At 42.6% G+C, this 13,337-nt stretch overlaps 1 protein-coding gene across 2 annotated transcripts in view; it reads right to left on the bottom strand.

Annotated features, from left to right (window-relative positions):
* Window positions 1-13,337, bottom strand: part of LOC306973224 (cadherin-12-like) — a 129,698-nt gene that overhangs the window by 66,683 nt on the left and 49,678 nt on the right. For both annotated transcript variants that reach the window (XM_079570116.1, XM_079570117.1), the window contains exon 3: window positions 559-683. In XM_079570116.1, the coding sequence (XP_079426242.1) occupies window positions 559-683 (125 nt within the window). The remainder of the gene's footprint in view (window positions 1-558; window positions 684-13,337) is intronic.

The raw sequence follows: 13,337 nt of genomic DNA, 5'->3' as shown, positions 1-13,337 counted from the left end.
TAGTCATATTTTCAAAAGCATTAAAACCTGTCACATGGGCTTTAAGGAGAAAACTAGCTTTACATTTCATATCTCGATATTCATGCCAGATATCTCGATACGATACAATATATGGGTGAAAACTAAGCATTTTTCAGAAAAATAAAATCATAATACAAAAGAGTGCAGTTCTATTGATGAAAATCTATATTGTTTATATCTTTCTTTTTCGATTCTAATATTTTGAATGTTCATATTGATATAAATACGATAACGATATATGTTATAGCCCTACTGTGCGTCTCGCCTTAACATTAGACTCCAGGTATTACCACTTATCACTACAGAGTAACTGATGTAAGGCAAACATGAATGTGCTCAAGGTTGTGAGAAACGTGTGCAATGAGTTGGTGTCTCTGGAAATCAGAGTCTTATCAGTCAAGAAAAAGTAGGCTATAAAATACAACTATAGACAAACAATAGACCCAAGCGGCGCAATCATTTTGAATCAGACCTACGTGTTCATGTCAATAAATCCCATGTTCTGATGATGGTAATGACTGCAAAGGGGCCCCATACCTGTCGAGCCCCACCAGAGCGTGGATGTCCCCAGTCAGCTGATCGATGGTGAAGATGGACCCTGCTCCTTCTCCAGATAACGTGTACTTCACCGCGTTCTCCCCGTGGTCCATGTCCGAGTGAAGCTGCCAGAGAGAGGACAGCAGGCACAGGTCAGATACAGATACAGTTACAGTTACAGTTACAGTTACAGTTACAGTTACAGTTACAGATACAGTTACAGTTACAGTTACAGTTACAGATACAGATACAGTTACAGTTACAGATACAGATACAGATACAGTTACAGATACAGATACAGTTACAGTTACAGTTTGCAAACAGAGACATCGGGTTAAGTTTGGCATCCCTCTTGTTTAGACATGGTTTACGCCCAGCTGGTGGCAGCTCTCAGTCGTACAGGAGTTGTCTATTGTAGATAAAGTTTGGGACACATTATTGACAGTCCCTGGTTTACCACTTCTGGTAAACACACAGTAGAGTCCACATGTTTGAATCTCCTACCCCCCCGCCTTAGCCATTCTCTCCAGTTTGGCTTTACCCAAATCGAAACGGTCACAGCCTATAGGCCAGTGTAACGTCTCATTTGAGAATTTTGATAGTGCAATAACTCCAGCAAATCCCAGAATGCTTTGCAATATGACATCACAATCCTGAGCTCTACACATGACAGAGATGAGAAGGGATAATGTTCCAGAACTGGACTGCTCCCACTGAAAAGGCCGACTCTCGGGTCGTCTGATCCGGTGGATCAAGTTTGTCTCCTCGGATTCGCTAAATATAGTTTTGTTTTAATTGAGCAATTTTACATTTATTATCAAAGTTCATATACAAATGTGGATGCTCAAAATGGAAAATTAGAAAGTGGCGGTTGGGGCCAAACCACGTAGGATTTCAAAGTTAGCATCTTGAAATTTGACAAAATTTGGACTTTCACCTCTCGTCCAAGAAGCTTCATCAAATCAAAGACATGAAGTCAAACCATGGGCGGAGCCTATCACGGCCATTATACAAGGTGACACTTTCAAATGGTAATGTAACTGTCCAACTTGGTAAAAAATATATATATATCGACTTGAGCGCTAACCAGAGGGGGGCAGTAGGTCAACGTTGACAATGTCTGACTTTCACAAATAACAAAGGAAGTTTGAGGTTCAGTGGAACGGATTGGGCCCTGTGTCTGACATTAGCAACATTAGCAATTCACAGTAGTTTTAAAACTTTACATACAGTACCTTCTATAGTACCACGTGAAAATATTTGACCTTCCGCATACCAGGCCAATCCAGATTGAATTAGGACGATTCCAGCTTTTAAAGGGGCCAAAAGAGACCAGAACCTTGTCTACCTGGAAAACACATACATGAGTGAACCACTGCTCCGTCCACACGTCTGCTGAGAGAAAAACTTTCATATTTGTAAGGCCTATAGTATGTAGCAGGCTACCACATGTGATGTAAAATACACGCTTCTCTTCAACTCATAATCGACAATAGAGCGCAGAGCATTATCCGTCTTCATTTTGAGAACTATGGAGTGTGCCATGGAGTCATCTATTATGATCAGGGGAGTAACGTGCTTTACATGAAGAGTGATTCCCACATGATGCAAATGAATCCTGTATGTTGCGGTCCTTGACTTGACAAGTTTTTTTCTCAAATTGGACATTGATGAATTTTGAGACCAAAAGACTTTTTAAGACATGACATGATCGGAGTGGAATCCAGCTGCAATGCAACGAAAAGCAACTTCTTCATTCAACAGAAGGATTTAAGGTGAGAAAAATAAATAAATAAATAGAATAAAGGAAAATGTCTCCTTTTCAAAGAGCAGAGCAGCCCAGCGGTGCATTCAGGGGAACTCTGGAAATACCAGCGTCATTATGAAGACTGAACACGCCTGCAGGCTTCGGTTACCGTGGAGGAGCGGCCTCTCGAATATTAATCAACATTCGCTCATATGAAGTCAAGGGTAATGGTTTAAGAAGAAGCTAAATACCAGCCGCACATGCAAAACGCTCTTCAAAAGGTTCTATGTGTCGCATGTGCACAGAAGGAAAACAATAGCTGTCAGGGGTCGCAGCAGTCCCTGGTGGCTCCGACAAGGGAAGCGGAAATTCCACACACATTTCACTCAAAAATTGCCAAATTAAATACATTTCCTGTTTCAACAAGTATTAAATGTCATGATAACTCCACTATAGTGAGTTAAATGTTGTGAGAATGTCTGTAGTTTATCAGGTGTTTCAGTGTGGTCCTCCCTGTCGTCTCCCTGTCCATCAGAGCTGCTGAAGCTCCATGGGAAACCCCACTGAAGCTCTCTTTGAGAAAGCAGACTCTGATTGGCTGACCCTTGATTGTTGTAAAGCTGGGCTTCAAAGCAGGGGCCGATGTGGCTGAATGCTGATTGGCTGATTGTAACAGCTAAAGGGAAAAGGCTCTGACTGACAGCTCCTGCTCTGTGTCGTTAGCATTAGCATTAGCATTAGCATTAGCTCCTGTCGCTGTGAAGCTCCTCTTGAGGAAACTGAAAAACATGCCGGGGATGGACTTTATTTCAGTCATGGACGACATGTTTAATTGAAGCTTTTAAAAACAATGTATTTATGTGGTATAAGACAGTGGTTCCCAAAATGGGGGTCGCGAGGCCTTGAGTGGGGGTCCCCTGATGATTACAAGATCAAATAAAAAGACAAATGCCACTGATTTTAGTATCATCATTTGTGATTTCCTTTCAAATATTCAAATTAATACATTGATTTTGAAATGTTTTTTCGACCCCAGTAGCATAAGAGGGAAAACTGTATGCAATGGGGTCCCAGCCCAAAAAAGTTTGGGAACCCCTGGTATAAGAGACTTTTGTGGAGAGTAAACATGTTTTCTGGCGTTAGCTCCCCCTGCTTTAGCTATTAGCCACATACAGCTACATCATGACACAAACAGCTCAGAGTTAGCCCTAATGTGGACCTGGTTTAGTTCTGGTTTCTTTGTTTAGTCCATGTTTTGTTTTGTCCCAGTTTAAACCCTGTTAGCGTTGTAGCTACTGCGATGCACTGTAGTGAAGGATGTGGCGCATGGACTGAAGTTGTGTAGCTTGAGAGGACTTTGCCAACTCGTGATATCAGCAGGTGGAACAGAGAGTATTAGCTCGAGAGAAGATGGACTAAAGATGCTGGATTGGAACAAGGAGCTGCTGCACTAAGCGCCTTTTGATCAGAACAATTAATCTTCCTCTGTCCGTCCTAAAACTTCTAACATCTACAAAATAAATGTAATTGTTTTTGCATCTGCATTTCACTGTATTCCTCTGTACTTTTCTTCTCTTTTCTTTAATTTCACCAGGTTAGCCTCTCAAATAAATACGTAAATATGGAAGGAGCTCAGAAAAGGTTGTGCCCTTATGCTAAAGTCATGTGAGGTGAAAAAGGTCAGTGGCACATGCTAACATTAGCTCATACGTATCTCCTCCATTATTAAAACCATGCTGCATATTTAAACCAACGACAAGCCGCACAGTGAAACACGTTCAGGAGACGATGGAAGGTTTTTCTGCAAACCTCAGTTATATACCCGCTCTGTGGATGTTATGTGTTCATTATTTATATGAATCACAGCGGCGCGTGTGCTTTAACATGCATTAGTCTGTAGGTACACAGTGTACAGTCCTGATGAGGGAACATGAGGAGCTGCGAGCAGAGTCTCAGATCAACAATGGAGCTGGACATAAAGGTATGGAGTGTTCTGAACACTTGTGTGCGTTTGACAAAGGCATTTTCTACGCCGCACACATTTTACGAATCATATCTTCTGACTAGAGGTCGACCGATATGGGATTTTCTAAGGCCGAGACTGACTTTTGGAGATGTTTATTGGCCGATGCTGATATGCACAACCGATATTTTTGACCAATTTTTCCAAATGCCTGGTCTATAATCCTGCGAATGAAGCTTCTAAACTGTAGACTGTGTCAGTATTGAACTGTGACAGCAGGGGGCGCTTTATTAAGATCAATACAGTCAATGAGATGTTATCATTTATCAATTATATCAAATAATAAAGTCATGTAAAAACATGAAACAGGATTAGTGAAGTTTTCTACACTACATATCCTTGGCTACATGACAGGCTTTTACGTTGCATTAACATAAACAACCCACATAAGTGATGTGATCATTACAAATAGGTTAGATCAGGTTTGTCAAACACTAAAATACAGCAGTGGCTGAATTTATCTCTTTACGTTGATCCAGTATTTCTGTCCCAGCTTTGATTAGCTGCTGCTAGCATTAGCATGTTGCTGTTAGCTTTTGCAAACTGTTGCTAGTCGTGGCATTTTGCATTTCGCAAAAATACAACTGCTGAGGTTAAAACTAATTCAGTGATTGAATTATCCAGGTTTTGTGCTTCAAATACATGCAGCATGTCATTTTGCAATTGGTGAAACCTATTTTTTCATAATAAAAATAAAATCAATGTAGCTGATTCATGAACCTCATTTTGAGAAAACCAGCTCTAAAGTTTTGAAATTTTTTGCCCATGACCATATTTGGATTACAGCGTCATCACGGGCACCCTTCAGGACACGTGGATGTAAAATATGTCAATATTTGTGATTGAACACTCGTGGGAAAGACGGCTTTGCGAAGCGACGGAGCCGCTACTTCCAGGATATCTCCATCATGCTCATGACAAAACATCATAAGATAAACATGGTACAAAGTAGTTTTGTCTTTTTCAAACCAATATAGCATGTGAGTTTTGATCTATGCCCGATTGCCGTGGTTACCACATACCAAGAGATGAGCAAAACCCCCACTCCAAGAGCCACACCATTAGGTGGCGCTGGACAGTCTTTATACTTACTGTGAATGACTGATCAGTCAGAACTAACAAACACAGTTGAAAGACAATGAAGACTGTGATGATCCTATCTTATATTTCACCAGCGGAGGTGAGGACTCTTTTTTGACCTTCGAATTGGACTGAAGACGGAAGCTCAAACGTCCGATTTGAGTAATAAGCAGAGAGAAAGAACTCAACTAAATGTTGCTAATGACATTTGTTTCCCAAGGTCAACAAAGATACAATGTACATAATGTCGAAATGTCGAGACAGCATTTGTTAAGTTTGTGAAGTTTGTTAATAAAAGCTTCCATCGTCTCGACCAAACTCCAAAACGAGTTTCTGTTTCTGCCAAAGATATGGCTGTAAACATGTCGATTATAAAGCCCCTTGACAATTATTTAGATAGACCAAAGTAGGGATTGCAATTGCAATAAAATTCATGTCATTGCCCAACCCTACACTCTCTTTACACGGCACCGCATCTACTCAGAATTTAGGCTATATCAGTTTTCAGTTCTCATGAGACAAACTACCAACTTTATTTTTCCCACTGTGAGCACCACAGCGTAACACTGGACTGCTCCATACTCAATGGAACTACAATACATAAAGGTGACGAGGCAAACTGATGGAGAGGAAACTACAGCCAATGAGAAAAACTGTGAAGTAGACAGAGACTTTTTCTTGAAAATTCACTCTGTTGCAAGAGTTTCTAAGACGTGGGATGCTCTCGGGGCGCCTACTTCCATTCATCAGGTCTGTCCACAAAGGTCATGCTCGTGTGTTGCGAAGGGAATTGCACCCTCGGCCTGGGTGTTGTGGATCAGTATGCCACATCGCAGCCCCCAGTCCTCCTGCAGCATGGCCCAGTTATCGGAGCTGACTGTATTTAATGCTGATGGATGGTGGTCAGCAGAGGTCAGTGTTAGCAGTCCACAGTGAGCACCACAGTGAGCGATGGACAGCTCGGAGAAAGGCCAAAGTGGACATATAAAAATGAAGTGGCAGAGAAGGACCGCCGGTTGTCTATGTTGTAGAGTGTACTGTGAATGTCAACCACTCACCTGTGAGCAAGGGACAGCTCACATAGATATTCATATATATACTGTATATATCATATAGATATTCAAGACAGTGTGGAGCTCCTTTTCATTTACTTTTGTTTTGTTTATTTAGTTTATTTGGAGGTTTTGAACACAAAGTTTAAGTCGCTTTGTGTTTGATTGGTTCACTCTGGTTCAAACTGCGATCGTTAACCCCGCCTCCAGTGTCCATTTGGAAAACACGTCCTATTACCACAATTCCAGACTATCTTTATATGTATTTATAAATACATAAATAAAGTCAGTCTGCCTTTATACCAGGCTAGACTGTTAAGCCGCTTCATGCATCTGTAACACTGACCCAGCGACTAAAAAGTGTGCAGAAAATGCAAAATAAAGAGATACAGCATGTCTATTTCGAGCAAAATTGAGCTGCAGCAAAATTAATCAAAGTACTTGTGGTATGGGAAAATCCACAAGGAGCTGTAGTTAGCATTAGTAACCTAATGCAGAAAGAGGCCAATCTAGTTGTAGTAATGATAACCATCAAAAAACTTTTATAAAAATAAATAAGTACAGCACAGGCATTGAGTAACGTGATGTTACTATGGACTTCATCTCCATCTCCTACAATTTTCTTTTTAATCAACAAAGTGAGGAAACAACATTAAGCCTTGGAAAGCAATGATAAAATGATATTCAATCAATATAAAATAATATATATTGAATGAAAAATAAATAAAATAACAACATTATGTAAACAATCTGATATAACTTCTCTTTAAAGCGCACTCTTCTCAGGTAACTCATTACTAACCAATCAGCTATGACAAAGTCAGTGTATAAACATTCATAAAGACACAGCTCAGAAAGTATGTTTGAAGACAATGCCTTGTGCCTGTATCAGTATTCGGTATCAGCGACTACTCAAATCGCTTCATCCCTATGTAAAAGAATATTGTACGTTATAACAACAATGGTCCCACTGTAGTGTTGGGATGCGGAGCCACGAGGCAAATGAACATTTCAACCACTAAAACATGAAATATAAAGCAAAACTCCATCTTCCTCTCCCAGAGTCTGAGGTGCAGATGGTCGAGAAATGTAAATGATTGGACGTGACTTGAATTGGAGGTTTAATACTTCAAACATTGCCATGGAAGCGAGACCGCGGCTCTTCTTTTCACGCAAGATTCGAGAATTGACTCAAAGTTGGAAGATTCTTTTGAACTCCTGCTGCATAATCGAGAGTGTCCCAAGCAGTTGTATTACTGTGAGGTTTGGTAAGCTCACTCTGAAAGAAAAGAAGACTTTGATCAAACTGGTCAAGCTAGACTCTTAAGTCCAGCTTTACAAATTGTTAATGATGCCAATTTTTGAAACGCTTCCTTCAAGGAAACCGTATCAATCTATTTTTGCCATTGTTTCCGCCAGGGCTGCCCTTTGTCACCGGTTCTGTTCATTACCTTTATGGACAGAATTTCTAGGCGCCGCCAGGGGCCGGAGGGCGTCCTCTTTGGGAGCCTCAGGATCTCATCTCTGCTGTTTGCGGACGATATTGTTCTTTTGGCTTCAACAAATCAGGACCTTCAGCTGCTCTGGGGCGGTTTCCATGGTTCACCACGGGAAAAAGGTGGCATCTCCTTTTCAGGTCGGTGGGGAGTCCTTTTTTATTGTTTTGGACTTTGCCCTTGAGTTTTTCATTTTTTATGTCATGTATTGTCCTTTTTAAATGGTGACGGGGAACTTTTTAGCTTCTTGAATTACTGTAGTTTTAAACTCCACATAGCTCATAAACTGAACTGAGATCACTGTTGAATAGAACATTGCTTCCTGATTCTTTGATTTTGCTTCAGTGACAAGAGAACACTTTTGCTCCCTTCCTTCAACACCTCACACAACCCTCTCCCTGCTCTCACCTCTTGGAGAAGACCTCCCAGTGGTTCAGGTTGCTTGACTGGGAACCCACTGGAAAAAAAACCTAAATCTCCTAGACACTTCTCTCCTCTGCCCGGCTCCGTACAGTGCGGAAGCGACTTCCACACCGGCCTGAGCTCGAGCAAACACACGGCCCCTGCACCACACGGGTTAGTAGCCTCCGGGCCCTGACTGTGAGGAGATTTCCCCGGATAAATAATTGATGTAGGATGTAAATACTTCAGCGGAGGAGACGTCTTTTTTATGGAAATATCATCTACCAAGAACTCACTGAACAGCACGGAATCTTTAGGAAACATGATTAATCCAACAGGTCTAAGCTAATCCCCATAGGAATTGAATGGGAGGTGAAGATCTGGCGCTCTTCAGGTTGGAGGAAGTAGCCATACTGTGCAAGACGAGGCCATTTTTTATTTCTAATCATCCTGCACCAAGCAAACCTGTCAACACCTGTTCAGCGACTGGACAGTTCTCTCCTTTCCTGCACTTCGGGGACATCTCGAGCTGCCTGGGACAAAATCAAATCTCTCTCGGACACATTTCCGTTAGTCACAAGTCTTCTTAAATCCGCTGACATCTTCCCACATGTCTGAAGTGTTTCTCGTGCAGGCAGAGAGTAAAAATATCCTCTTGTTGACTGTTGCACATCGACACCCGACAGTACGATCAGACATTGACTGACACCTGACGAACAGCCTTCTTCTCCTGTCTGCTGCGCACTACGGCGGCCCCAGTGGTACAAACCTGCTGTCTGTCAGATCAACTCCAACTGCGTTTTTTTTTGTTTTGTTCATGAGACATGGCCCAAAAATGAGGATTTGGAAGATTTGGGGGAAAACGTTTAAACTTCCATGAAGTGATAGACCAATACACAAAGGTTCAGATTACACTGGGATGACATTTAGACTTTGTATACCGGTGGTTCCCAACGTAGGCACTGTGAGGGGGGCCCTAAAGCTGATCACACATCACACTGTTTCTTTAAATGCATAAAACACCAATATAATGGGGAAGAGTGAAGAGTGCAGATACAGTAATGGTAGCCTGGTGAGACCAGAATGATTCCCTGCTATATTTTTTTATACAGAGGGGGATCGGTGTGGAAGCCCCGCCCCCCGTTGGCGGCATCAGAAAAATCGGAACAATCCCATGCAATCAGATGGAAAAAACACATTGACAGTTGGTGAGTTTCATGATTCATAACCCTGCACAAATATCGACGCAAAACCGCTAAGAACACCACACAGTTAACACCAGACTAACCATATACATGTCTGTGTCCATAGAATCATGTTTGGAATATAACTGACCTGCATCACATGAATGATCGCATTTTGAGGGACTATTTTCTAGCAGATCACTCCGCCGCCGCGTAGCTTATACAACCACAAAGCTGATGCTGCTCAAATATAAGGTATTTTAAATGCAAAATGGTTAAAATGATTCTATGGACACAGACATGTATATGGTTAGTCTGGTGTTCTAAGTGATTTGCCTCAGGTGCTCTGTGGAGCGGGTCACACTGTTTTTAATGCAGGCTAGCTGATACCATAGACATGCACTAGCCTTGCACTAGCCTAGCGCCACAAAACTCTTCAAGTATAAGAACTGCATGAATTACAAAAAAAATATCTCTGGAAAACTAGGAAATGAGGCCCTATGTCAAAAATCCTGAAATATCCCTTTAAGAAGATACAGGGGCTTTTAAAAATGAACTAAAGTGTGTTTTAAAAAGAGACCAAGTGAAATGGTCAAATACACTTCCTTTGTGTAATATCAGAATTAATGTGACTGTAAATGTATTTTCTGTATTTTCTGTGTGCATTTGAAAAGCCCTTTGAGGGACGGACGCTGCAAATGTTGTAGTGTGATACATGTTGATTGTTCACATCAAATAAATAAAATATGAATAAATAAGTAAATATTTCACCAATTAAGGCGAGACACTGCAGGTGAATAGGGGAAAAATAAATAGATGTAGAGATATCATTTTGAAACTTTTGCTGAACATTACAGATGTAAATATGAGGAAAAAATGTATTGCATTTTTTTCCAGTCATTTTATCTGTCAATATTTGTGAATGAATACCTGCGGGAAAGACGGCCTTATGAACGGCGCAGCAGCTACTTCCGGGTTACCTCCGCCTCGCAGACGGACAAAACATCAGAAAATAAGCATCACACGGGCTGAGTTTTGTCATTTTTTTTAAAGGGAGGAAAATAGATAGAAATCTCCACTTCGACCACTGCTGGAAAAATCAATACTTCCACCTGCCGCGTCTTGCCTGAACACAAAACAAAAGTGTTGTGATGCTGACGGTCCTCTCTCCAAGCCTGAAGTGTCCATTTGCTTTTGTGAAAGATCGAACAATAAGAAGACATGTCCCCGACGCCCCTCCCGTCACAGTAGAGCTGCAGGGTTGGAAAACATTCACATTCAGCTCGAAAAGGTGAAATATTAGTGGGTTCTGTCCCAGGTCAGTGCCAGGCCAAAGTTGGGGGGGGACATGCCCACTCCAGACCTTAAGGAAGTTAATTACACCCATGGAGACAGGTACCACCTCATAAAACAGTTGACCCTCCAAGCACTCTCTAAAGAACAAGATCTACCAGGCCTGGATCAAGATCAAACCCAGACTCCACCGGGTTCTAAAAAGGACACAAGAAATTGGACTAAAAGTATGTTAGACCTGTGTGAAAACCATGTGGAAACCAGAAAAGACAGAGTTTTAATACTTAAAGCCACACTGTGTAGTATTTTACCCAATAAATAAAATTGAAATATAATCATTTATTTTATGACAGATGTTTTCATCATTGAAAAATACCTCATAAATGTACAAACAAACATTCATGAGGCTCACCCCTCCTAAGATGTGACTGTAAACTTTACTGGGAGTGGGTACGTCTCCAGCTCGTCTCCATGGAGATGCGATGAAAGGCAGCAGAATATGAGATTTAGGGCGCACTCACACTTGTCCATCCGAACCGCGCCCAAGCGCTGGAAGCCCCTTCTGCGCGGTTCGTTTGTGCAGTGTGAGTGCAATCAATCCGTGCCCGAATCGGACTCGGTTCCGGACTTTGGCCGCTTAGAGGAGGCGGGCCAGAGCGCGGCTCGGTTGCTCGTGTTTGCGCACACGCACGGATACAAGCGGCTGTTGTATGGGCGGGTGCATTTGTCACGTAAAACAGTGAGAAAAGGCTGTATTTATCAAACAGAGCAGCGGCTGCCTCGCTCTCGTCTCCCCGGCCCCCGACCGCTTCGCTCCCGGGCGGCTCCCCGGACCCCGGCCACCGCTCGTCTCCCCGACTGCCACTCCCGACGCCCTGGCCGCTTCACGCACGTCTCGGGCTGACTTTACGGGGAGCGGCTGCGCTTCTCCCGCCCTGTGTCCGAGCTTCTCTGCTGCTGCACCGGGTTTGGCCGCAGGCTTTAGTGGGACAGATAAAACCTGCGGGTGCTTTTATCGCTTGTGACTTCGGTGCGTGTTAAGTGCTTTGTCGCAATGTAGCGTTTACGAAGTATAGTCTATACTTCCAGGAGTTCACCAACATAAAACTGTTTAACCAGTGGCCAAAGCAGCAATGAATGACATAAACTGAGCGTCATATCTTCTGTTCTCGTAGCCTTGTTTTGAAGGCTGCATATGACTCCAAAGAAAGAGCGGCAGGTGCTGCTCCCCCCCCGCCTCAGCTGAGCGGGGACAGAGGGACGCGCACTTCTCTATTTCTCTGCTTTATTAAAATCGACTATTATATTCACCATAGCCCTTTTTGTTAAACTGTAGTAAAATGCAAAGAAAAGTGGAGTGAAGAGATTTGACAGGGGCTCAGACATTAGACATTATTTCACGCAGCTGTTTAGGGTTTTTTTTCTTCCGCATTATGTTGCGCTGCTGCTGCTCACGTGCACTCGTAAACAATTCCTCGTGCTCGGCCACGGCTCGGTTCGTTTGTGTAAGTGTGAGCGCGGGCCGTTCGGGGCATCCAGGCCTTTCCTCAAACGAGCTGGAGAGTGGCACGGTTCGGATGTCAAGTGTGAGTGCGCCCTTAAACAGGTTTGTTTCTCATCCAAATCCATTCTTTTATTACACACTGCAGTAACAGTGTTCTGTGTCATTAGGAGCATGTTTTGCTTTGCCGCAACAGTATAGTCCAAAATGTTACGCAGTGAACCTTTAAGAGGATCTGAAATGACCTTGTTAAATGATTCAAGTCTGAAATTGCGAATGAGCCTTAGAAACACCAGAAGAAGCCCCAGTACCACAGATTACTAAAAACTGCCCCATCACCCCCAAAACATGTAGAGTAGCTTCCATCCCAGCAATGCAACTACGCAGTGAGAGTGGCGTAAAACACGAGCCTGCCTGAGCATTGCATCTGCACCAGACTTCAGTCCATAGCATCGCACTGAGGGCTTCTCTATGAAAATGCTTATCTCGTCTCCTCTGCTGCTGACGTTGCATCACGTCCTGTCAGCACTTTCTGAGCATGTGTTTCTCTGTGTTAAACATATGCTGTGGCCTATATATCTGAAAGTGGGGCAAGGCAAATCGACTTCCAACACACCAACGAGCCAACCAAACACTCAAACACAAGCCCCAAGTCTTTGCAAAAGGTTCATACTGTCTTCTTAGTATAAACTATTAACAATTGTTCTTTCAGTAAGACAGGAGGTTTGTTCCTGTGATCTTCCTCAGAAGCTGCACCAAGTGTCCAACAACTAGCTCCATGACTAGCTCCCTTTCATGCCTTCCCTGAGAGCATAACCTTTTTTCCCAGTATCATTCAACATAATACAATATTGATAGTGTTTTGTTTTTCTGTCTTCTAAATGAGCAGCTCGAGTGTTGAATAATTCAGGAAAAGCTGAGGAATAAGGAAGGAAGCGCTCGACAGTGAGACGAGGCTGCAGTGGGTTGTAAATGAGGTCATTAGCAGGGTCAGAGTCACC

This window comes from Gobius niger, assembly GCF_951799975.1.
Source record: "Gobius niger genome assembly, chromosome: 13".
In the NCBI taxonomy this organism is placed as follows: domain Eukaryota; kingdom Metazoa; phylum Chordata; class Actinopteri; order Gobiiformes; family Gobiidae; genus Gobius; species Gobius niger.
The sequence above is the reverse complement of the archived record's forward strand: the minus strand, read 5'-3'. Positions and strand labels throughout refer to the sequence as shown.